Raw genomic sequence first — 25,725 nt, 5'->3', positions numbered from 1 at the left:
TTTAGAATTGTCTGACAGAGCACTAGTTTGCACAAACCAAAAGTGTACCAGGGAATCTGCTAAAAATTAAATACTGGAGACAAATGCATGCTGGTGTATGAACATTTGTCTTGCCTTTGTTTTACTAGTACTAGTATACATATTATGATCAAGTTGCCACTCTTCCCCCCCACCACTTCAATGTAAGATTAGGGAAGTGCAAAGAAAAGAAGCCTTAGTACTACCTACTTCTTTATTTAAATGAGAAGAGAAGTAGGTACTGTTGCTCCTGTTAAGAGAGAAGGAGCTGGAAAGATAAGGGAGTTCTACTCTGTATGGAAAGCAACAATGGGAAGCTCCAAACTCTGCAAGAAATAAAGGTGACAAATTACTGGTGAAAGAAGCTGACTAAAACCCTGAAATGCTTATGGGTAAACACTAAAGGTAGGCCTATGGAATCTAAGAGTGAGTAATGTTTGCGAAAGCATTATAGCAATACTTTTTCTTTAACCAGATTGCTAAGATCACCTCGTAGAGGAAAAATAAACTGAGCTAACCAGTTAAAAAAAATACTCTCATGAGGAAAATACACATTTATAATTATTTCTTCAGATGAAGTTAATGTATCTTTAAGATTCAATGCCAGCTTAAGAATATTAAAGCAGGTACAGTGCAATTCATAAAAAATTAAAACACCCTTTTCTGGGTATCCACAACACTTACCTTATTTTTTTTTAATGAATATGAAAACATACATGTGTATAAATACATACAGCACATCTTAATACAAATTTGTTTTCACACATGTAGAGTCCAAGGAATTAGGAAACTACTTAATAGCAAAATTTGAAAAGTAATTTATAAATGCAGTAACACAGCAGAAATACAAGTGTAATAAAATAAAATAAAATTAAATTAAAAAGTTACATCAAAATATTTAATCTCTTTTCACTATCTACACACATTTTCTCCGTAACATTTACCTTCCAAGGAAGTCATCTTTATCTGGGTCTTCATCAAACAGCTCAATCTCTAGCTCCTGTCCTGGATGTTCATATACTAAGGCCTGGAAGTAGAGTAAGACAGCATTGTCTATGGTAAAACTGACTGGCTTTGTCAAATGGCACAGTAACAATAAAACACTGAAACAGCAGTGTCTTTGTGTATTAACACATATCAACAAGCAAAAACATGTGATTTTATGAGTTGAGCAAGCATAAGAGCTTTTCAGTTTTTTTTTTTTTTCTGTTCATGTCGGTATTAAGAGACAACTTTTCAGAATTACTGTTGCTAAGTCTAAACAAAGTCACATACATCAATGGAGAATTGCTGTTTGTTACAGACCTTTGGACCTCCAGAGGGAAATATCAAAAAGTTACTAAAGAAAATACTCTGGAGACTTTCTTGAGGAAAATAAATTCTAGATGACCACACTACAAAATGCAAAACACGTTTCTATTGATTATACCTCATAAACTTCATTCCATTTTGGATTGAGATTTTCTTTGATGACCTTGCTTTGGAAAATCTGGTTGCCTACACGGATGATTCCATAAGGATCTGACTTTCCTTTAACAATCCCTTTTAGGTAGGTATCTTTACCCTCCAGGTCCTGAGCTTCAATAAAGTGTATCCTTAGAACACCCTGAAAAAGGAAAGAATGAGTTTATGTAGTAATCTGAAAGTTTCCACGCCATGACAGTTCATGTAATATATGTTTTATAATTTCCACTGCAGTTTCCTTAAGATGAAACTTGGTTTTGACACACAGTGGATCAAGAGATATCACACAAAACACCCAAGACTCAGAGAAATTTTTGAAGAAAAAATAGTCATCAGTAATCAGAAACATACTAGTTATATCAAGAAATGCCATGCTACTGGAACAAAGTAGCACTAAGTAGTAACAACTTTCAAGTAAACAGCATGTTTTGCAGTAATAATATAAAACATGTTACATAATTTTTAATACACACAGTTGAACTATGCTTTACAGGTAATATGTGAAAGATTATAACAAAACAAAAAAAGTCCTTCTCAGTGTTATTATCAAACTCCATAAAATTATTTATAAATGGGGTTATTTAAAGCGAACAGTTTCATCGTAACCTCTACTACTGCAATAGCTATATTTAGAAATTCATACAGATGTGCATACCTCAGACAATTACTACAACAACAAAATTAAATGCCAAACTTTTACTATTAACAGAAACACACATACCTTTGGTATAGGAAACCGCAACTGAGCAATCTGCACTTCACTGACAAGGGGAACAGTAATTCTATTTGGGAGGACCAGGTAGTTGGATATTATATCCAATATTATTGTATCCGATAAGCCACTGTTAGAGAAAACAATACTCAGTTACTTCACGGGAAATAAACACATTATGTCACACTAACATACTGAGGCAGCTCAAGCATGAAACTTTATGGAAAACCATATTAACACTTGAGATCCCTTTTTCTAAAACATAAAAAACACACTGAAATAAGTCTAAGTATTAATGCAGAGTTTCCAATTACTTTTAGAAGCTAAGAGTATTTATTGCCACTTTTAGAATAAGGTAAACATGTGTTGAGGGAAAACAATGCAGAACAGAAAACAAATGTCTACATTCTCATAGCACTGCAATTTGTTAACAGCTACCACTTACATCTTTTGCTGCTTAACACCTAAACGGACAAACATTTGCCCTTCTTCAGGGGTGTAGAAACCAAATCTATTCCTAAAAACTTTTTTTGATTTTTTAAATACAGGATTCTTGCCAAAATGGCCACCAGGTGGAAGCAGCTGATATGTGAATAACATAAACCAAGGACGGGAATATAAAAGTTCTCCCAAGTTCCCCCTCGCCTTTTCAAAGCCACCCAGGGTAAAGGGCTATTGCATAAGTCTTCTTGCCTGCATTGCATATAACCAAGCAGATGTTAACTGTTAACCTACTTTTATATTTCAGTAATGACTTAACTGTCCCTGAAAGTTTGGCTAACTGCTGCTGTATTGTTATGAAGCAAGCTGTCCTCTGGAGCTAGAAGAACTGTCATTTAAACAGAAACACAAAGGAAGCATGCTCTGTGGACGAGTAAAATATAGCCTAGGGAAGTAAAACAGGTTTTGTGCTCGTAAAAAGGGAGTGGCGGTACAATCATAGTGGTAATGAATCACTAAATAACCCAACCTCCTAACATTTCCTAAGCTAAGGGTTCACCCAGTTTGGGTCTGAACTGAGAACAGATCAGGACGCTGTCAGACAAACACCCCTGGTTAGCTGCACTGCCTACACTGGCAGAAGACAGGAGTGGAATAATTCACTGAAGATGAGGATCCAGGGAGAGGTTGGCAGTATCTAGAAAGGCTCAGAGAGAAAATGATGAAAAGTACTCGAGGTGTTCTGAACTGCAGGTGCACTCTTGCTAAAGCTGGTGAAAACATTCCAGGGATAAATGAGTTCTCCACCTAAGTACACTTCCTTTAAGATTCTCCTTTTACAGTCTTTATGAAATTCAGATGCAGATAATATGTTTGATTACTGCATGCATTTTTTCAGATTAAGCACTTGTAAGTAATCACCTTGTGAAGCTTTTCTATGACTGAACCTGCAGCTGAGAGTAGATCTGACTCAAGCAGCTAGCATATTTATACAGTATATATATAATAAATTTACATTACATTATAAGTAATATATGTTACATTTTCATTTAATAAAAACATTATGGTAGAGAAGGGTAACAGAATTAACCCATTAAATACAACCTGGCCCATTTTATATTTTTTTCATGTCAGAGACTTGCAGCCTGTAGAGCCTGCCTCCCCTTGGTGGTCCTTCTTCACCACAAATGTACCCACTAGAATGGGCGAGGACAACTCAGGATTACAGCCTGTGAAGCTGCACTTTTCACTTAACTCATATGCAGCAGCCTGGTCTCTAGTTTATAAGGTTAAACACGCAAGGGAGCTGTCTGCGTGAAATCTCTCTCACTAAAATACTTCACTGAAACTTCTGCAGCAGTGAAGCAGTTCAAACTCCTAAGTGAAAATTTATCTTCGTTAGATGGTTGGTCACAAGCTAAACAAAAGATCTGAGATGTGCTATGCAGAATTTCTACAAAAAAAAAAAAAAAAAAAGATGAAAAAAAGATTCTTGAGCAATTTTTGCCCATAATGAGAGGTTTCAGCCTTCAAACAAAACATAGCAAAGTAAAGGCATAATGGTGTGACAACAACTGGAGCCTGTGATTACAGACTGAACTGTAATGGGTGGAGTATTACCAGTTAACCTCAAATACTTACCATCTTAGCTCTGAGTGCTAAACTGTAACAGAACAGGATTTGCTAGGAATATTACTCAAAAAAAAAAAAAAAAAAAAGGGAAAGAATAGTACAGCCTGAAGGAAAAAGGAAAGAATAGTACAGCCTGAAGGGAAGAAAACTTGCTATTGACCTCAAAATGTAACATTACTGCTGACTGGAAAAAAACAACTCTACTGATGCAACTGCCAGTACCAATGTCTTTTAGAAGAGCCAGTATGTCATTTGGTCAACTCCTATAGACAGTCGCTTTACATTCAGTGAATTGACTATAACAGACTACTTAATTTATTTGCTTACAAATCTTTAGGTTGTATAAAAAGTTGATTTTGGGGGAGGTAGAGGGGAGCAAGAGTTTTCATAAAAAACATTTACTGGTCGCTTAGATCTGTGACACCAGTTTTCTTAAACACATCTACTGTAAAACCATTTGCTAGCTTTTAATGGCATCCAATACAACAGGAACAGAGGAAACTCAAGGTTACATCAAGACAGGGCTACCCAGGCACATGTTTATTCTCTGAAAGTGTCAGTGGATTATGCTAACACATTACATATAGGCAAAGTTTCTTCTCAAGTTAATTTATTAAATTTAATTTGTTTAAATTTGTCCTAGATAGGAGCCTTCATTCCCTTTCCCTTCTTGCAGAGTTTATCCGGTCATATTTACAAAGATTTTTATTCTACAGGAATGCTAATCCCTACAGATTTACAGTTTCAGTACTTCTTAAAACAACTACCACAAGATAATCATATTTTTGAAAATAAATAGCTTCCTTTAGTTATCACTGTAACACATGGTGCTTTTCAAACTTCCTCAGTTCAGTTTTGCCGAATGTCTTGTTTTCAAGTTATGAATGCCAAACATTCTCTGACATGAGCCGAGAAGACAGCTCCCATTATTTTGTTAGGGTTGAATCAAAGCTTTAAGATAAACATCTCAAACAGTCTTGAAAAACTGAAAGAAGACAAAAAAAAAAAGAAAAAAGGAAAAGCTGAGGTGCTAATAGCTACACCAGCAACAAGCATACTTTTCAAAATACAAATCTGATTACAAGTCTCCAACAGATAGCTATCAAACATCAGAAACTTTGTTCCTGCTTTTGTTAGTTTGCCTACCCAATAAGAAGAGAAAGCTCTGCCTTTACATTCAGTAAAGTGCATGCTCGAAGACAGTGTTTTCGATTAATCGTTCTACATGACCCAGGTCAGAGAACAACAAGCAGGCAAAGGTACCAAAGCTACCTTGAAAGAAAAGTTATTGTGTTCTTGTAAATAGTTATCACATACATTATGAAATAAGCTACTGACATAAATATACCTATCCCAGTCTAGCAAAAGGATCAGAGATTAATTCACATTCAAAGGGAGCTACTGAAGGCCTCCCTAAATAAGACAAAAACAGCCTGAAGCAACACAATCCAGCCACTCGGAGGATTCACAATCATTTCTGCTAGGACCAAAATCCCACTCTGGGATTCTGAAGGTCAGCCATATTGTGCCAACACGAACACTTGAATTTTGCTAAAACATCAGAGAAATTAATATGAAAAATGAACTGGCATTCAAGGAATTCCACAGAATTTTACAGAGAGAAACTGGATTCATACGAGGTAGTAGATACTCACTCTTTAAAAACACGGAACATCCTGGAAAAGAACACTGAAGCTTGTAAATTATGAATTAAGTGAATTTTAAACAACAACATGACACCTTCCAGATGTCTAAAACTTATCTAACCAAATATTAGCCAAGTGGGATACTCTCAGCTGAAAATTATTCTTTATAAATACAAGGTAAAAATATTTTTTTTATTATCATTATTTTATTACTTAAACCAAGAAGCGTGACCTATGGAAAAGATAGGCAAATAAATGGTCAAGCAATAGTGACAGTGGTATCTATTTAAATCTTTATGTTGATGTAAAAGTTCTTGGTTAATTACGTAGTCTTAAGCTGTTTCACTTGTTGATATCCAGTACAATTATTTTTTCAGTTCATGAAAAAGATAGAAAAGTAAAATGCTTGAGGCAGTTTATTACAGTGTCTTCAAAAACTCAACTTCACTGCAGAAGAATAACAAGCAGTTACCTACTCAGTTATACTACTCTCTAGTTAGAGCTCTCTAATTTTTAGGGGCAGAAAAGGCAGCTGTGTATTTTCTTACTGTATTGTCTTCTACTCATAGTGCAGAAATGGCACAGATCTGACTGCACAGAGCACTTTTAGTATATCTCAACCAGCCATAATAGAATTCATCTTCCTGTCCTCCACATCCCCTCCTGATGTGACTTGAGTATTTACACAACCTGGATCCTCCTCGTACAGAGACTTGAATTTGACTCCTCTTGTGAGCTATACTAACAACAGAATATGAATTATATTCTTGTCCTTTTCCTCATGGAGTTGTATAGAAAGAACAATGGAAGTTGTTACCAAGCTTCCAGCAGCAACTGCATCAAATTCATTTAGTAGGAGACATTTACAAAGTACAAGTAAGTAATGTGTAGCCAGCAGCCACAGGCCGTGAAAGGTACCTGTGGCAGCAGCCATCTCGTGTTCATCAGTGTTTATAACAACAGTATGTCAAGTTGTCATACCCAAATATATAGCCTATCCATACAGATAAGAAAAACAAATACAGCACTGAAGAAATCTAGTGGCAAGGCAGAGCATGAGTCACCCCAGTTACGGTTACTATAGGAACCATACCACATCTAGACGGCCCTATTATACACATATGTGGCCAAGCTTAGTTGCTGTGGAAACCGTAAACTTGAGACACTTAATGAGACTTTGTTTACATTTGAGGTTTTGGTGTTTCCTGTCAGGCATGGTATGAATCTCAAGAGCCTTGTAAGCTTAAGTACTAAATGTAAATTTATTACTGTTACCTCAAAAGAGCAAATTATTACTCAGGAGCTGTATTTTGGAAGCCATTTTCTCACTCGTCAAGAAAACCTCTTTCCTCAGAGACAGTGTTAAGCAGGCTTGAAACATAAGCGATTCTTGCAGCCATTAACCTACTTCATATAAGTTCTAATTTCAAGCTGCTCAACTGGGATTCCATGCAACGGCCTCCCATGTCTCAGCAAAGCAGGAACCACTTCAGTCATGCAACTGAGCACTGCAAGATTAATTTAATACCTAAATTCCATCTCTTGGTTTGAGACGATCAAAATAAATCTGGAATCTACTAACTCTTGAGAGTCTGGGATCGAATAAAAGGGCTAGTCGCAAAACCCAAGTGTGTATCAGATCCATTTATTATCCCCTTAGCCACTGCCTCAATATTAAAAAGCCCTCGAGTAACTATTACAACTTTGACAATTATTTAGATACTCATGGATCTAATCTTTTCAGCACTGCAATGCTAAAAAATAATTTAAAAAGAATGTTTTCCCCTGTACTTCTGCTATTTCATTTGTGGTTTTACCATTTAGTATTTTGAAAAGCTCTGAATAAGCCAAGCATTTTCCCTAACTATATATGGTCAATGTTTCTGCTACTCCATTTGATCCTCACATAATAAATTGAAATCTTTAAGCACACAAAAAAATTAGAAAGTTTATTTAACTTTATCACACTCTTAAGGTATTTCTTACTATCTTTACACAAGCAACTAGAGATTTATTGGCATACAAAGTCATAAGCCAAGATATTATGAACACTCCAGCCTGAAAAATAAGGCTCTTTATCTTTCTGCTGTCCTAGGAGATGGCACATAGGATATTCACAAGAATCTGGAAATCTGCAAAGGCTGAGAACACTAAAAAAAGCAGATTAAAAACTATCTTTTCAAAATATTTTTAGGAAGATCTGCTAGATATACTTTTGACATACATTTACTTACACACATAATCATTACCTTTTCCATATTGAACAATCTTGCTTATTTCTAAATTAAAAGATAACTGATCCGAGACATTCAACCTAAAATGATTTAGCTTGGTTTTATTATGGCTTTATGGGGGTTGGGGATGGGGGGAATGAAGTATCAAATACTGCTTTACATATACTCACTTCAGCCCTGGAACATCCAGAAGATTGGTCAGTCCAGTCCAGTTAATTTCTAAAAGCTGTGAATTACAGAGGAAAAATAAAAAATAAAAAAAAAAAAAGGAAAAGAAAAAGAAAAAGAAACAGAAAAGCAACTTAGAATTCACGAATTCACAACACTGAGGAAATGAATCTGATGACTAAAGATTCTGATCAGTGGAAGGCTAATAACCAGTTTCCAGGAATTTTTTAAACAGCAACCTAAAACCTCTTCCACTCCAAATAATTTGTAATAGTTTTTAAAATAGGATAAGGAAGACAACCCACCATCCTCTAATCCATCCTTGTTCTTCAATGTAAATGAATAAATATACACATGCACACTCCAACATACATAAGTATGTAGTTAACTACTTTATGCAAACATCAAATGATGAAATGTGATTCTGTTCAAGAGTGTATTCACCACAGATCTGGTATAGATGAGCAGTTACTAACATGAATACAGCCTAGGTGGTATGTGGATTGAGAACAGCCCTGTGAAGAAGGATTTGGGGTACTGGTTGTCAAAAAACTGAATACGAGCCAGCAGCGCGTGCCTGCAGCCCAGAAAGCCAACCATATCCTGGGCTGCATCAAAAGAAGCATAAAGAGATCTAGAAGACATGAGCAACAGAAAGAATGAAGGACTGTGATTAAGAAGGCCAAACGAGGACCTGACAATAGTTTGCAATCACAAAGGAGGCTGTTATCAATGACAAAAAGACAAATCCATTCTACCATTAGCGCAGTATAGAAAAGTATCAAAATGATTAGATATTGAAGTGAGAAAAGTCCTCAAAAATAATTACTAGGCATAATTCATTGCTACATCATATACACTTCCTTCAGTGAAGATCTTTATCTAAATGTTAGACATAAAAACGCTGTAAAGGTACTTACTCTGTTTCAGTGCTGTTGGCATTAACAACTAAATTCTAATATCCTTTTCAGTCCTATAATCTTCTCATTCTAGATAAGAAAACTAATAGAACCAAGCTTGCTTCTTTTCTTTTTCACTAAAAGCTTTATATTAATTGCATAAAATTTAATTGAATATATGCAACAAAGCCAAACCCATTTAACGAACACCATGCTTCCAAATCCAAGTAAACCAGAAGAACAATGAAAGGTTGCATGAAAAAAAAAATAAAAGTATTTTGATATTCCTCAGTTGAGAAAGTAATCATGGTGGTCCAGTTAAATGCTGAAACAAAACAGATTTCTGCAAGAAATTATGTTTCATCTTTCTATAAACTAGCAAAAAGAATCTCCTCACATTCTTTTTCTACTTAAAAACCAGCACATACCATTCTTCATAAAGGATCTATTAATAGTTTATGAATACTTAGACTAAAGATAACACATAATACGCTTACTTACATAAGGTGCACTGTTACTTAATGTACTTTTGTAATAGTGGCCAAATATTTCAACAATGTTATCTATGAAGCACTTAGCCTACCTGTAACAGATAATTTGGGAGAAAAAAAAAATACATTTGCTCATAATCATTATCCTCTCTTTAATGGAAAAGTATTAAGATTTAATGCCTGAATATTCCACAGTAAAAGACAAGCTATATCATGGGATGTACTGCAAGAACCTACATGAGCCAGCGATGTGCCATTGCTGCAATGAAGGGTAATGGTATCCTGGGCCACATTAGATGCCATATTGCCAGCAGGTCATGGTGGTGATCCCTCCCTTCTATTCAGTCACACCACACCCCAAGCACTGTGCCCAGTTCTGGGTTCCCCAGTACATGAGAGACATTTTGCAGAAGGAACTGGACTAGCTTGAGAAAGGCCTGTGAGAACCTCATGAGGTTCAACAAGGCCAAGTGCAAGGTCCTGCACCTGGGCTGGGGTAATCCCAAACAGAAATACAGGCTGGGTGGGGAATGGATTGAGAGCAGCCCTGAGGAGAAAGTCCTAGGGGTGTTGGTGGATAAGAAGCTCAACATGAGCTGGCAATGTCCACTTGCAGACCCAACAGCCAACTGTGTCCTGGGCTGTATCAAAAGCAGTGTGGACAGCAGGGTGAGGGAGGGGATTGTCCCCCTCTGCTCTGCTCTCGTGAGACCCCACTGGGAGTGCTGCATTCAGCTCTGGCGCCCACAGCACATGAATGACATGGATCTGGTGGGTTGAGTCCAGAGGACAGCCACAACGATTATCAAGGGGCTGGAGCCCCTCTCCTGCTAAGTCAGGCTGAGGGAGCTGGGGTTGTTCAGCCTGTAGAAGGCTCCAGGGAGACCCTACAGTGGCCTTCCAATACCTAAAGGTGGCCTACAGGCCTACAAGAAAGTTGGGGAGGGAGTCTTTGTCAGGGGGTGTACTGATAGGACACGGAGTAACAGTTTTAAGCTAAAGAAGAGTAGATTTAGATTAGGTATTAGGAGGAAATTCTTCACTCAGAGGGTGGTGAGGCACTGGCACAGTTTGCTCAGAGAAGCTGTGGATGCCCCATTCCTGGAGGTGTTCAAGGCCAGGCTGGATGGGGTTTTGAGCAAACTGGTCTAGTGGGAGGTGTCCCTGCCCATGGCCAGGTGGTTGGAATTAGATGTCCTTTAAGGTCCCTTCCAACCCAAACCATTCTAGGATTCTATGAACATGCTGGAAAGAGTCCAACAGGGGACCAAGAAGATGATTAAGGGACTTGAAAAGGGATTTGGAAAAGCTGAGATAGCTGGGACTGTTGAGCTTAGAGGAGGCTTAGAGGGGACCTTATCAATATCAATGCCTGAAGCGTGCAGAGAGGACAGAGCCAGGCTTTTTCCAGCAGTGCCCAGTGACAGGACAAGAGGCAATGGGCAGAAACTGGAACACAAGAGGTTCCCTCTAAGCATCAGGAAGCACTTTTTTACTAGCTGACAAGAGCACTGGCAGTGTTGCCCAGAGAGGTTGTCAAGTCTCCATCCTTGGGAGCTTCAAAACCCACCTGGACATGGCCCTGGGCAACTACCTCGAGGTGGCTTTGCTCAAGCAGGGAGATTGGAGAGGGTGACCTCCAGACATTCTGTGATTCCACAAACCTACTACAAGAGAAAAAATTGCATCTGGTAACACCCAGGCTATAAGATTAGTGCCTTCCAAACTATGCTGTTGAGAAGGGTGAATAAACCCACAGGTTCCAATATATGCTTAATATTTAGCACTTGCTCTACTGGTAGCCATTCAGAAAATGCCTTCAAATTTGTTTTAACCTCCTTTTACCATATTAACACTCTGTCTCTCTTCTGACTACACAGAGATGCAAGAACGTCTTCTCTAATACAGACATCTACCTTAATCTCTGGAGAATGATCCAAAGCAGCTTTCACTCCACCTCCATCAACTAAAACCTGACTTAGTTTAACATTTAGAAACTGAGGCACTTAGGACTAAATAACTACAAGGTTATCCAGATCATTGCAATTTATCTATTTGCTTCCATTAAATGCAATTTTTCTAAACCCTTGAAGTTTCCCAGACTGCAAAAGAATGAATGTCAAATCCATTTTTCATTCTGTCATTACATAATCAGACAGAAGGGAACAGCTCTCAAAATGACAGCAAAATTTCATTATTAAGTTCTATTCAATTCATTTTGTTTCTTCACATAATTTTATATTGTGTGGGTTGAAATGCAGTAAACAAGAAATTTCAGCCAGATGTATGTATTTAATTATAGGGTAAGAGAAGCAAAATGGGCCTTTCTGTCCTCCCTTTTTCCCTTCCCAATTATGAAGTATTTTCTTTACCCATCCATTTCCTATAGTGATTTTTGCCCAGGAGCTATGTTCAGTATCTCAACAGATATAAAAATTATGAAAGTGAGACAGCAATTACAAAAAAAACAAAAAACAAAAAACAACAACCAAAAAAACCACAGTTTTATTGTTCTGCCTCAAACCCCAATAACACTTTCCCAAAGTGTCCACAGCAAAATAGAAGCAGTACAGAAATGTAAAGTTTTAGACACCTCTTAACTATGAATAACATTCTTCCTTTACCTTTAGAAATAGCAGGAGCTTTCCAATAAGATACTACAGAATCAGTGCTACTATAAAAGCTTAGGTCCATTTTTAAGAAATTTCTAAAGCCACATTTTGCAAGTTTCATCAAAAATATATTGTACTAAAAAGTAAAATTAAAAAAATATGCATTATTTGCCAGTATCACTTATTTTTTAGCTGTTACATCACTAGAGAAATACACAGTTGGAGAAATTGAATCTGAAAACTTTTATTTGCCTGGTGGTAATTACATTTCATAATTAAGTTATTTTTGTCTTTATAACTAGTATGCTCCAAAGACATCCTCTCACTTATTTACTTGCTTCTCTGTATGGTAATTACCTTGCAGGACAAAGCAGAAACATAATATCAGATATTATCTAATATAAACCTGAACTTCCAAGTTCATGCTTCCAGATGCACACCAACAGTAGAGGTAAATGAAATAACATTATGAGGAAAGATATTGTCTGAATGTAATACAAACTCTACTGACCAAATTGCATGAGCAGATGGTAAAGGGTAGCTTTCCAAAAACAAGTTCTGTGATAAAATAATTAATTTTTGGACACTAGAAATTGTAATTACAAGTGTCATTACTTATAGGTTGGAATACCTCTAAAATCCCAACTTTTATAAACACAGGGTAATCTGTTATCATCTATTTGCTCATCTCCATGGTATAAGCAATTAGTGTTAGATGGCTACTCCTTAATTATTTAACATTACATTATGTCTCACTTAGAAAATTTATGCAGTGTAGCAAGACTCTGGAAGAAGTGATGTTATACTGTTTTAAGACAAGGAATCCATTTTGTTGCAAGATTCATTCCTTTTCTTTTCTTCATTATTCATAAGCAAAGTAGAAGGAAAATATACTCCATAAAGTAGTCCTTTATTCTAAAGCATACCTGCATCACACATACCTGTATTTAACAGCTTTACTTACTGATATTTTCAGAATAAATAGAAATTCTTTGCATTTCCTTTTGATTTTTTTCATGTTTCATTTGGCATTTGCATACAGCAGTTAACAAGGCAAAGTCCCTCACTGTCACCTAAAGAGGCTTAACTGAATTGAGCAACATAATGCATGCTGAAATTCAGCATTGAGAAAAATCTCCTACATTAGGCTGAAACATTTATAATAGTGCTCTCTGTATTAACAGCCACTGCTCAGAACAAAGTAAAGAACCTAAGAGATATCATTGAGAATGGAAAGATTTTCAATTAGTTTGACTAAAAAGCATTCTGTAGGGTTTCATCATAGCATATAAAACACAATCATTCCTATGGTACAACCTCATTATCAATAGTTTGATTATTACACGCCTCTTCTCAAAAGCACTGCAACCAGTTCAATGTCATTGGTTCTTAGCCTCCATTAAGCCACGAAGCATGTGAAATTTACACATTCAAAGAAACTGAAAAACGTTTGCTAATAATAGTGGGCAGTTAGAGAAGAAAAGCAGTAAGTATTAATCAGAAACTTCTAATCATCCTTTCATTGTACAGGAACAATTACAAAAAGCAAAAATCAGGTCAATTTCCGAACTGTTGAAGACAATTCCTTTTCCATTCAAAGCTGGAGCTAGGAAAGTCAAAAACATTACTAAGGTTAAGCACTTTATAGGATTAATAGAAGAGCTTTGCAAATAAATCTTAAGCCATGAAATGTTTTGGAAGGGATATAAGCCTTCGAACTCCTGGCATAAATCAAGCTTTAACTATTTGGGCTTTGAAGATACACTCCTCTTCTGGACAAGACTTGCTACGTTTCCCGGTACTGTGCGTCCTTTCCAGTTCTACCTGAAGAGACCAGCAGTAATTGGAAATACACCTGACATCACTGTAGTAAAACAAGCTGCTCTCTGATCTTAATCTACAGCTGTTAGTGACAGATGCACTTTGTTTGTTTTTCCTTCATGTTAATTCCTCTTAAAACCTTGGTTTACACTTTTGCCTTCCAAACACAATCACTCTCCAGTATAAGATACACATTTTGTAATGCACAAAAAGAAGAGTTTTCCAAAAAGCAACACCAAATTCGGGCAGAGAAGCTTTTATCTGCAGTACTACATGGATGAACACTGACAACAGAAACACCCAATGAAGAAAGAAAAAAGTAGTCAAATTTACAGCACTGCTTGGTATGCACGATGAAGGCCTGCCAGTCACAGCCAAGTAACAAGGCTTTTCATTCTACATCCCATAACTTGTGGGAGAGGAAGAAGAACCCCTAAAACTTGTGGTTTTAATAGCAAGCTAAAGGATCATCGCTAACCTGAAGTGCCCTACAGAGGAAAAGGGAACAAGGAAGACTGCCAGTTAATCAATTGTTTTATGAAGTACTGCATACAGAAAAATCCATACTTAAACAATCAGAAAAACGTCTGGCCTCTAAGCATCCAAAATAGCTGAGCAATATCATTTCCTTCTCTGTCAGTACTTTAAGCAATGCATAATTCTCTTGGTTTAGCTAGATTCAAGGGATGCCAGCTGGTTCGCTGCAGCAGAACGAGCAGGGCACTGGAAAGACTGCATGCAGAATTTGTCACCGGGTGAAACTCTGCCAGGAGCCAGAAACAGCGTGGTGTCTTTCCATAACTCACTGCGACAGAGAGGTGAGATGCGTTGCAAACAGACAGACTGCTACCAGACAGCAAACCAGCCTAGGGCAGGATTTCAGACAGCTGTTCAGGTTCCCAATTAATTAGTACATTTATCATGTTACTCAAACTTCTTTCAATTCTTCCTCAGCTCACAGCAGTGGGGAAAAAATGTTTCTTCCATGAAAACCAAGAAATCTGTGTCTTATCTACGCTATACGGAGGACTAATGCAATACACCTGAAAGTACACTCGTACCAAGACACAAATCCTTCTTTTTCCTGTAAATGTTTTATTACACAAGCTGGAGGAAAGAAAAAGGAACATAAAATCCTTATGTGGGGAGCCAGTGATTGTCCAACAGATGTCCAACAAACTGATTAGATGTACTTGTACTCACAGGGTTAGGTGACTTTGTTATTGCAATCGGTATTTCCTTAACAAAAAATGTCTATGTTTAAACACTTGGTCCAACCAAATTTTCGTACCACACACAAAGGCCTATTTATGTGATGACCTTACAGTGCATCTGCCCAGGAGGGTAGATGAGACAAAGGAAAGAAAGGTCCCTGGATGTCCAATCAAGGCAGCACTAAGTCAGTAGTCAGAAATGACATCTCCCTGCTCGATGGACTCACACAAGGAGCAGTGGAAGGCCTGTAGAGGCAGGATGCTACACGGCCAGGGCAGTGATCTGACAGCTTCTCCTCCCTTCGTGCAAGGTGACAAGGACCCCAAATGGAAAAACACTCCTAGCAAGTTTTTAAACTTTACTATTTGACTGACTCAATATTAAAGCTGGGATCTGTTTGAAAAGTACCCCACCTATTTTGTGTTTTAAGAAAACTCAAGGGTTAAAACTGTTTTTGGGGTACCTTAAAACCCTGGCTGACTTAAGGTGTGATCAATTGGTTATATAACTTTAGAGTTTATTAATCAAACATTCAAGCAAGATTGGACATCATGCATAACCATGCCATATACCATATAATAAGAGTAGAAAATCCATCATAAGCTGCGTTCTAAATACTTACTGAAATTTCCTTTGTTTTCCTTCCTGACATCTATCTGCAGTATTTGAGGCTTTAAAGCATGCCTGGTGTGGGGGTGAGGAGTCCTCAAACCCGCTGGTTTGGGAATTCACCTAGACAACACAGGGGCAGAAGCACCACGAAAAGTGGAAAGCTTCTAAAGCCTACTCCAGAGACAGCTTTAGAAAACAGAAATGGAAAGTTCCCAGATATTCTCTACATGTGAGAGATGGGATGAATTGGTTACACATAATGCTTATTAATCATCTGGAAAAGTGACAGTAAAAAGAACCAGAAAAACAACAAAGGAATTTGCTACTTTTGCTATTTCAGGAGACTGTGAAGGAGTTCAAGAGCATCTAATGTGCAAGGTGCATACCTAAGTGTGGATGAAGCAAAACAACGCAAATGAATAAACAGGTGTTATCTACATTCTGTTAAAACAAACAAACAAACAAAAAAACCTTGCAGATGTCACAGTAACCACATAAAGCTCTACATCAATCTGCTACTACATTAACAAGTTTGATAAATCCCTAAATGTGTTGTGTGCAACAGAGAACAAGTACCAGGGTAACAGACAGGGTAAGTAATAGACAAGAATAGTTCTGATATTCATAGATGTTTAAACCAATGGTAATAGGACAATCCTCCTAAAATAAAGTGAAGATCAACAGCCTTTACAAATTGAAACAAATGTACTAGAATACAGAATACAGTGGAATACATAATATACAGTGCCACTGCAATAGCTCATCACATACAAAAGGCAGCCTCTAAACACTGCCAGAGTTGTGGCTTTACTGGCTGCCAAAAGCTCTACTAATTCTCAGAAGAAAAGCCACGAAGTATTTTAAAATGCTGATGGAAAGCTTCCTGCTAGTCACATTATGGAAGTGGAAGGTTTCCACAGAGCAAATTTCAGCCCCGCCAGTGATACAACTCCAGTGCTAAGTTGTATTTTTTCTCAGAAATTTATTATAAGAAGGAAAGTAACATGCCCTCTTCTATTATTTGTTAATAATTAATGCAGGAATACAGTAAAATTTTTCTGCATTAGCAGAACACAGCCCACTACCACTGTACTGCAAAACTGCAATATTACTGTAATAATTTAATAAATGACATTCCCCAGTAAACAGACGATAAACTCAGTCTCTCAAGCATGGCTAGATCATACAATGTCACAAAGTGGAAATTACACTGGTTTTCATCATTGTTCTAAGAAATGGATGTCTATCTTTGCACAGGAACTGTGTTTACCAGCAGTAGGTTTTTCAGTTGTAACTATCTAAAGATTTAAGCAAGAGAATAACTACACAGATAAGGTATACATTGGGGGGAAGACGGCAGAACGTTTGAATGAAAGTGACCAAAAGAAGTTTCATGGTTCGTCCTACAAGAATCCTACACACCTTGCTATTCTTCTTAGTGTCATCTGCTTGAAGTTACAATTCAAGCTGATTGCCTCTACTTTCTACTTCTATCCTTCTACCACTCCTGCATTTTTGCTCAAACCCTCACACTAGTATGGGCACACTGACTCCTTAGCGAGACAGGTCAAGGTGCTAAAAGACACAAAACAAGAAACTAGTCACTTCTTGCTGTGTTTAATATTCTGTGTGCTCACCTCCCTGAGCCAGCTTCCTTCAGGATCTGAAGTTTCAATACTGGTAAAAGGAAGACACTAATAATGAAAGGAAGGAGGGCATAGGGAGAGGAGACTAAGGTATTGTGGACGCAGCAACATTGAATTATTTAAAACAGTCATGAAACCATCCCACTGCCTTTAAAATTAAAAATAAATAAATAAATAAATAGATAAATAAATAAATGTTAGAGCAAATTATACGCATTCAGTGTAACAGGGCAAATGATTTTCACTTTATAATCAAGAGTAACATGGGTAATTTAAATATATACATATTGTAGCAGTACCTACACTCCACAATTTATCCAGGTGTTCCACAAGGCCCTTTAAAGAGGTTAAGAAGTGAAAATACCCATAGTCCTAAACATCCTGAAGGCTTTTTTGATCAACTGAGAGCAAACCAAACAATATTCTTCTTTATTCTACATAACCACTTCATAATTATTTTTTTCAGGCATCTCACTACAGAGTACTTTTTGGTGCAAGGATTCCTTTAGAGTCTAACTTTCATCATTACTAATGATTTTGAAACTCACATCCAGCAGTGAATTTTCCAAAGACAGCCAATAATAAATGAAACAATAAAACAATATTACATCAAGCACAACGACAGGACAGAATCAATCTGTAAAGAGTGCAGAGCACAGCTTGATTTGGCAAGTGAAGGGCAAAGTGTGAATATAAAAATAAGTGCTTTGGAATAATTGCCCACTTTTCCTGGAAGGCATCTTACTTTCCATCCTTTTTTTAGAACAATAGTATTATGATTTGCTGTGCTTTTTTTTTTTTTTTGGTGGTGGTAGTGTTTTTTGGGGGAAAGGAGAGGGTGGGGTGTGGCTAGAAGGTGTTTTTTTGTTTTTTTTTGTTTTTTTAAAGAGAAAAGGACTGGGTTAGAACTGGTTTTCAATATTAAGTATGTCACTAAACAAGCTTTTGAAAATTACCAATTCACAGTACAGCTGTAAAAGCCATATACTTTTCTATAAATGAAAAAAAAAATCAGATTCATTAACTATGTGATAATTTGTTCTAAAGCTGAAAGATAACTACACTTTGAGAAAGAGAACATATGCTAAATATACATTGTACTAACATAATGAGAAGTCATGAAAAAGACCTTGTGAAAGACCTTAGCCATTTACACAGCACTAACTTCTCTAGCATGGAAGCTCATGGATTTAAAAGAAAACTTAAAAACGTTAGGAATGCACATATTTCTCTCTCTTGAGATGTCTTACAAATTTGGGCATACTTTATAAGCTGATGAAATTTTTAATACCTTCACAAAAACAAGAGCAAAATACAGCATTTTAAAAGTTTATGCAAAGTAATAAATAAATCTCGCAGCATCAAAAGCCCCATGAATTACTTGGAAATATGATACTGGCAAACTCATTAAACAAGCACGTTCAGAACTATTAATTTATGCAGTGTTGCCTTATATAGTCATTAAGGCCAGCAAACAGATGATACAGAGCAAGTGGAATTGTTGCCAGTTACTTTAGACTGGAAAATATGCGGACAAAATCTCCGGCTAGCTGCCAACTAATTCCTCATCCCTGCTAACAGAAAAACTGAAGAAAAGCTTTTCTTGCCTGCAGCCACTTGCTCTCTAGTAAGGTGACAGAATTTGGGTACTGCTATAATAAGCCCTATTTTACATTTTTCTACAGAAGTCAGAAAAACAAATACCAAGAAAGTACACTGGAGGGTGGAAAGAAATCTGCTTGGGAAAAAAACCTGAAGAGCTGTGTATAACCTAAAACCATGGAATAAGTTGCTTCCAGATACATTTTCTGTACTTTAGGTTTGCTCGAAACTTGACCACCAAGCTTAGTTTTTAAACAGAAGTAGGGTGAAAATACTTCCAATAATTTTGTAACTTTTTTTTTTGGGGGGGGGGCGGGGGGGGGGGGGTGCTTTTTAATTTAATAGTTTAGTCTATTTCTCATCCTTTTTTGTACCACTAAGTCAACCAGACCCGTATTAAGATGGCACAGGGGTAGGACTAAAACCGAAATTACTCTGGACAAAGTTTTTCCCGAAGTCACTTGTTCAGCAAGCTACTGACTACAAATGAGAGGTGTTTCATTTGCTATACTTTCAGTTTACTAGCTAAGTTGCAGGTTGATTGAGATGAGCACTTCACAGTTGTGTAGACCTTAGAATGGGTGAGGGATGGAAACATTTACTGCAGCTAAAATGCAACTGGAGAGGTCCTGAAAGTACCAAGAATGAAAGGTTAGGACAAAAGCTATTGGAGGATGATGCTGAGAGGGGGAAACAGAGGAAATATTTGGGACAACAAGCACGCCAGTTGTTGGTCTCTTCCTTTAGGGCTATGCTACTGTGTGAGTTTTCCTACCTCTCCCCTAGAAAGCAATAAAGAAGCAATAGCTGCAGGGCATACTCTAAGGAAGCAGTCCAGACATAATACATAATAATATTGTCATGGCTCAGGCACGGAGTGTGCCAGGAGAAAGGCTTCTGTCTGCAGGAGGAGCACATGCTGGCTTCCATCTTGGTGAAGTCAAAACAGAACAGAGAGATGACACAAGCCACACTGACAACATTAAGAACAGGTCATGGATCATTCTTAACCCCATAGATAAGAAATAAAGCCTGTGAACACACAGCTAAACTCTTCTCCCTGCTCCCCCAGAAAAGATTGTTTGTATTTAACTTGCCCATTGCATAGTCCCTGTAACAAACTGTGTGCTGTACTGAGTCTGGAAGTTGTTTGGGAGAGCACTAAACAGCAAAATAAAAGCAGGGAGCAGCGAAATAAGAGCAGGGGAATAAAAATGCTAAGGACTACAAAGTGCAGACTGTTGTAATGCATTGTTCAAATCCTTTTCATGGCCCTGCTTATTTTGCCAATGTAAACATGAACATTAACAGATGCCCTAAACCCATACTGCTCATGTCAGAGGATAAAAATGAGACAAAACTAAGCAGACATCTCCCTAATGTTTAGACCCACTTCAAAGAAACGTGTGGAAATTGAAATTTGGTGCCCAATTCTCTCCAAATAAGAGCAACGATGTTTTTATCAGTTTGGCATGAAGTACTTCACTTCTACGAAAGAGCTCACTAAATTATCTGCAAACCACTTCCTATCTCATACACGTTTTACTGAGACTTCAGTCTATATTCCCCCTACCCAAGCAAACATGGTTTCGCTACAGAGATGAAACAAGCCACATGAAAGAAGAAACCAGCACTAGAAAGGTTTTGTTATACCATACCTGAACACTCTCAGAAGCCCATCTTTCCATTAAGTCAGCAAAAAGTTACCAGAGGACTTTTGCTCAAAATAATTGTTGAAAGAATGGGATGAAAGCATGATTTCTGATGTTATTCAAGTAAAGAATACACGCACATCCCTTAACACCTTCAAAACTAGATCAACGTTTCAAAGTTGCAGACTGATGAGGAAACCAAGGTGATCAGTCTGAGACTGTTTCAAAGTGCCTAAACCCATATACTTGCAATGTATGACCTGGCATAGTCTGAAATTGTTAAATGTTGACATGATTTTTACAGTGTAATTAGAACATATCTGAGACACATGGAATGTATACAATGGAATGTATACTTCTGAATCATAGATGGAAACAATTCTTTTCTTTAAAGAAGTCTGCATATAATAAGAATTTCCATTATGTTCCTAATTGCTGTTAACCCCTCTTACTGGTACCTGGGTTTAGCCCTGTTTAACATTCTCATTAGCAACCTGGATAATGGGGCAGAGTGTATGCTCAACAAGTTTTGCAGATGACACAAAACTGGGGGAGTGGCGGATACACCAGAATGTTGTGTTGCTACCCAGAGGGTATTTGATGGGCTGGAGAAACAGGCTGACAGGAATCTCATGAAGTTCAAAAGGAAAAGTACAAAGTCCGGAACCTGGGGAGCAACAGCCCTATGCACCCTGCTGGGGACCACAAAAGCAGCCTGGCAGAAAAGGACCTGCGGTTCCTGTTGGACACAGGGTGGACACCATGCCCTTGCAACAAAGAAGGCTAACGGTATTCTGGGCTGCATTAGGCAAAGTATTGCCAACAGGCTGGGGGACAACATCCTTATCAGAACCTTGTGAAGTGTTAAGGGTTATACGTATGTGTAAGTCCTAATGGACGCAAATCCAATCTGTTCTTAAAAGACATCAGAGATTCAAAATGTCTCTAGGCAGCCTACTGCAGTCCCTCACTAGCACTACCACTCAGGCTTTCCCTTATTCCACTTGTCCATCCTGAATCTTCCTTGCTGCGATTATTTGTTATCCTATCTGCCATGGATATGCAGAAAACATTGTGTGCTGCTTTTCTGTAACAGCCCTTCACATCTTTCAAGAATATGTTCTCCTCAGTCTTCTCTAAACTAAACAATTCCCATTCTTTTGGTCTGTCCTTGACGATCAACTTAATTCTCACCTCCCTACTTTGGATACTCTCCAGTTGGTTAATATCTTTGCTGAAATGCCATACTTGAAACAGAACGTGTCTTGCAGGCTCTCCTCTTGTTTACACATCCTGGTCTAGCTATGGCATTTTATAACTAGCAAGACACCGTTGGCTCAGCCTTGGCTATTATTCCTGCTCAAACAGGCACTTTGGCCCAGCACTTCTTCCAACTGAATTACGTGACGTATTCTCCCCCTCCAACTTCTGCTACTGTCACAATTGACTTGAATGCCAATTCCATCTCTGGGCTTCACCTGTTTTCATACTTTGGTCTCTGGTAAATGTAATGGAAATTACCTGCCTGCTATCTAAGACAAAAACTTTAATCAGTAGAGTAGGTAATCTCAATACATCCACTCTGACTTTAATTTGTGGTGAGTAGTGCTGTCACAGTTTTCCAAACAACTGCACAGATCTTGTGGAATTTTAACACAGACCATGCTACCTAGCAGACTGTCAGGGGGAACAGCATCAAAAGCTTTCTTACAAATCACCTAGACAGTACCTATTGCTCTTCTCTTAATCATAAGTCTTGTAAGGAAAATTTGACAGCTCTGACAACACACTTCATAATTCAAAGTAATTATTATTCACCTTGTTTTCTTCTAGCATTCATAAAATGTGTTCCACTATTTTTCTGAGAAATTAAGCTCAACCAAATAATAGTGATTTCCCAAGTTATTTCCTTTTGCTGCTTAATTCTTACTCAATCATTTAGTGACTATTATCATCCACAATCTAAAACAACTAGAAACAGAGATAATAGTACTTACAGGTTTCCTAAGGAAAAAAAGTGATAGTGCTCCAATTAGAGGCATGTCTCCAATCAGTGGTTCCAGGATAACTCTCATAGTACCATGGATCTAGAGAAGGAGAGGAAAGAAAAAAGGCAATAGAATTTAGTTTGAGTTTTAAACAAAATCTTTTCACTGGCAATCCTCACACTCCTAATTCATGAAGTTCCTGAGTATGGAAGAATTTTTGATATCTATCTATCTGTTTATATCATCACACCATCCAAATCAAAAAAAATTACGCAGGTTCTAAACAATTGGACTTACAAACTCGTTTCATTCATCTACATGATACTATGTCACATCAGTAGTAATTTTGCTAAAAATACAAAGTAGATTAATTACATAGTTCAACATAAATATGGTACCAAGTAGAATCCATATGTATTAGAAGAAAAGTAGGTACATGCTTATAGGCATCTCAAGACAAAAAAAAAAAAAAAAAACATACTTTTTTTTTCTCCATGTTAGATAGATCTGTCACCAGAAATTTGAAGAAACTTGTGAAACATTACCAAAAGGTAAAAGCACCACTACCTAAAACTAATAATCACATCTAACACTGAGATATTAAATAAAAAAGAGTTTTAAGGTCCACGATTCCCCTCATGAACCTACATCTCACATGTACACTTGCACTGGCTTGATGTGAAACGATGTCTATCTTTTCCAGCAGAAAATGGTTCTGATTTAAAAATGTACCCTTTCAGTTAAGTCATGTCACTGAAGTTTACATAATATCAATATTATGCGATTATGAAAAAAACAGTAAGCAACAAAATTACACAATTACTGGTGTAGTTTGGCAATGATTTCATCAGCAAACGACAATTCAGTGATGACTGGCTATCAAAATAAAAAAGGAAAAATAGTGAACTTCACCTGTATACTTTTCACACCAGCTCTGCAGAAGTATCTCTTGATCTCCAAGTCAATTTCACAGTTTCCAACAAAACTAAGAAAAAAAATATGGAGAATATTTCATTTTTATAGACTAAACTGCAATAGTGTTAGTTTTACTCTGCATATGGCAGCACTTTGCATCTGTCTACATATAAAAATGCATGCCAACATTAAAACAAAGTCAAGATAGTTAAAATAAAAAAAAAGACATGCCCCTCAAAATATCACCACTATCATCAAAACACTCAGAAATTAATACAAAAAAGTATGTTATCATCTCCAGAAGTATGCATAAGACAAAACACAGGTGTAGCCTTATTTGGGGGAAATAATAGACACACAATTCATATTCCATTTTAGAAAAGCTATTATGCAAGCCTCATTGACACTATGTGCTCCTAAAACCACTTTCACCTAGTGCAATCATGAGAAGCACTATACAGGGGCTGTTATTTTGCTACAAATCGAAAGTTGTCTGAATTATTCAAAGACTTGCTATAACAGTCATATTTACAAATTCAGTAAGCTGGACATGCCGAGCTGGATGAATTCGCTGAGCAATGCTTAAGCCAAAACAGAATCAAGCCCTTTCTGAAGAGGTAGAAAAGGCAACAAGAAGACTGCATACTAAAACAATGAAAGATCTCCCTTGAAGAGTTCTTGCATCCCATTTTGGGCAGTACCCCTTACTGGGTCAGAGGATTAAGACTGTGCACATACTGGCCTATATATCAGAGAGAGATTTGTAGAAGACTGTAAAATCCCCATCTATTTAGCCCATGTGATAAGGCTGAAAAAATAACAGCACAGCACACAGACTCAGGTTTTAGCTGCTGCATTCCCTGAGGCTACATACAGGTCAAAAGCATATCAGCAGAGAGCTGAGTGAATCTTCTAGAACTGCAGATGCTGTGAGTGTATTGGGTTTACACGGCAAGGGTTTGGGAGCATGAGACTGCAGGGGTGGCCTCTGAGCAGAGCCCAGCAGCTGCCCCATGTCAGATCAGAGCCAGTTTCAACCCACTCCAAAGGGATCTGTCAGTGGCTAGGCTAGAGCTGAGCCAATAAGCAAAGTTGTTTGCACCTCTGTGAGAACAGATTTAAGAAAGGGAAAAAAAACTGTACAACAGCAGCTGGGAGAGAGGGGTGAGAAGCAGCCCTGCAGACCCCAAGTGCAGCAGGAGGGCAGGAGGTGCTCTAGGCAGCAGCAGTTCCCCTGCAACCTGTGGAGAGTCCCCTGGTGGAGCAGGCTGTCCCCCTGCAGCCCATGGGTCCCACATGGAGCAGATCTCCACGATGCAGCCCCCCCATGGGTGGAGGAGCCCCCGGTGGAGCAGGTGGATGTGGCCTGGAGGAGGCTGTGGCCCATGGAGAGCCCCCGCAGGAGCAGGCCCTGGGCTGGAGCTGCAGCCCGTGGAGAGGAGCCCACACAGGAGCAGGGGGTCTGGGGGGAGCTGCCGCCTGTGGGGAACCCGTGCTGGAGCAGTTTGCTCCTGGGGGATGGACCCTGTGGTACAGAGCTGTGTGGGAGCAGTTCTTGAAGAGCTGCTGCCTGTAGGCAGCCCCCGCCGGCTCAGTTCAGGAAGGATGGCATCTTGTGGGAGGGACCTTGTGTGGAGCAGGGGCAGAGAGGGACCATGAGGGAGAAGCAGGATGAAGCCTCAGGGACTGACCGCAGCCCCTGGGCCACCAGCCAGGGCAGAGCAAGGCAAACAAGGTGGATGGGGATAGGTGTTTTTAGTTTTCTTCTAGTTCTCACTGTTCTATAGTCTGCTAGTTATAGGCAATACATTACATTATTTTCCCTACATGAGTCTATTCTGCCTGCAACAATAATTATTGAGTGATCTCCCTGTCCTTATCTCAACCCTTGACCCCATTTTTCATAATATTCACTCCCCTTCCTCACAGGGAAAGGGGGAGAAAGAGGCTGTGGTGG

At 38.1% G+C, this 25,725-nt stretch overlaps 1 protein-coding gene across 4 annotated transcripts in view; it reads right to left on the bottom strand.

Annotated features, from left to right (window-relative positions):
- The window catches only part of ESYT2 (extended synaptotagmin 2), an 80,526-nt gene that overhangs the window by 22,248 nt on the left and 32,553 nt on the right, over positions 1 to 25,725 (bottom strand). For all 4 annotated transcript variants that reach the window (XM_027450445.3, XM_027450446.3, XM_027450447.3 and 1 more), the window contains exons 5-10: positions 23,766 to 23,838; positions 22,863 to 22,952; positions 8,318 to 8,373; positions 2,204 to 2,324; positions 1,448 to 1,624; positions 963 to 1,045 (exon numbers count right to left, since the gene is read on the bottom strand). In XM_027450445.3, the coding sequence (XP_027306246.1) occupies positions 963 to 1,045; positions 1,448 to 1,624; positions 2,204 to 2,324; positions 8,318 to 8,373; positions 22,863 to 22,952; positions 23,766 to 23,838 (600 nt within the window). The remainder of the gene's footprint in view (positions 1 to 962; positions 1,046 to 1,447; positions 1,625 to 2,203; positions 2,325 to 8,317; positions 8,374 to 22,862; positions 22,953 to 23,765; positions 23,839 to 25,725) is intronic.

Source organism: Anas platyrhynchos, chromosome 2 (assembly GCF_047663525.1).
Source record: "Anas platyrhynchos isolate ZD024472 breed Pekin duck chromosome 2, IASCAAS_PekinDuck_T2T, whole genome shotgun sequence".
Lineage (NCBI taxonomy): Eukaryota > Metazoa > Chordata > Aves > Anseriformes > Anatidae > Anas > Anas platyrhynchos.
This window is presented reverse-complemented; position numbering and strand designations above follow the sequence as displayed.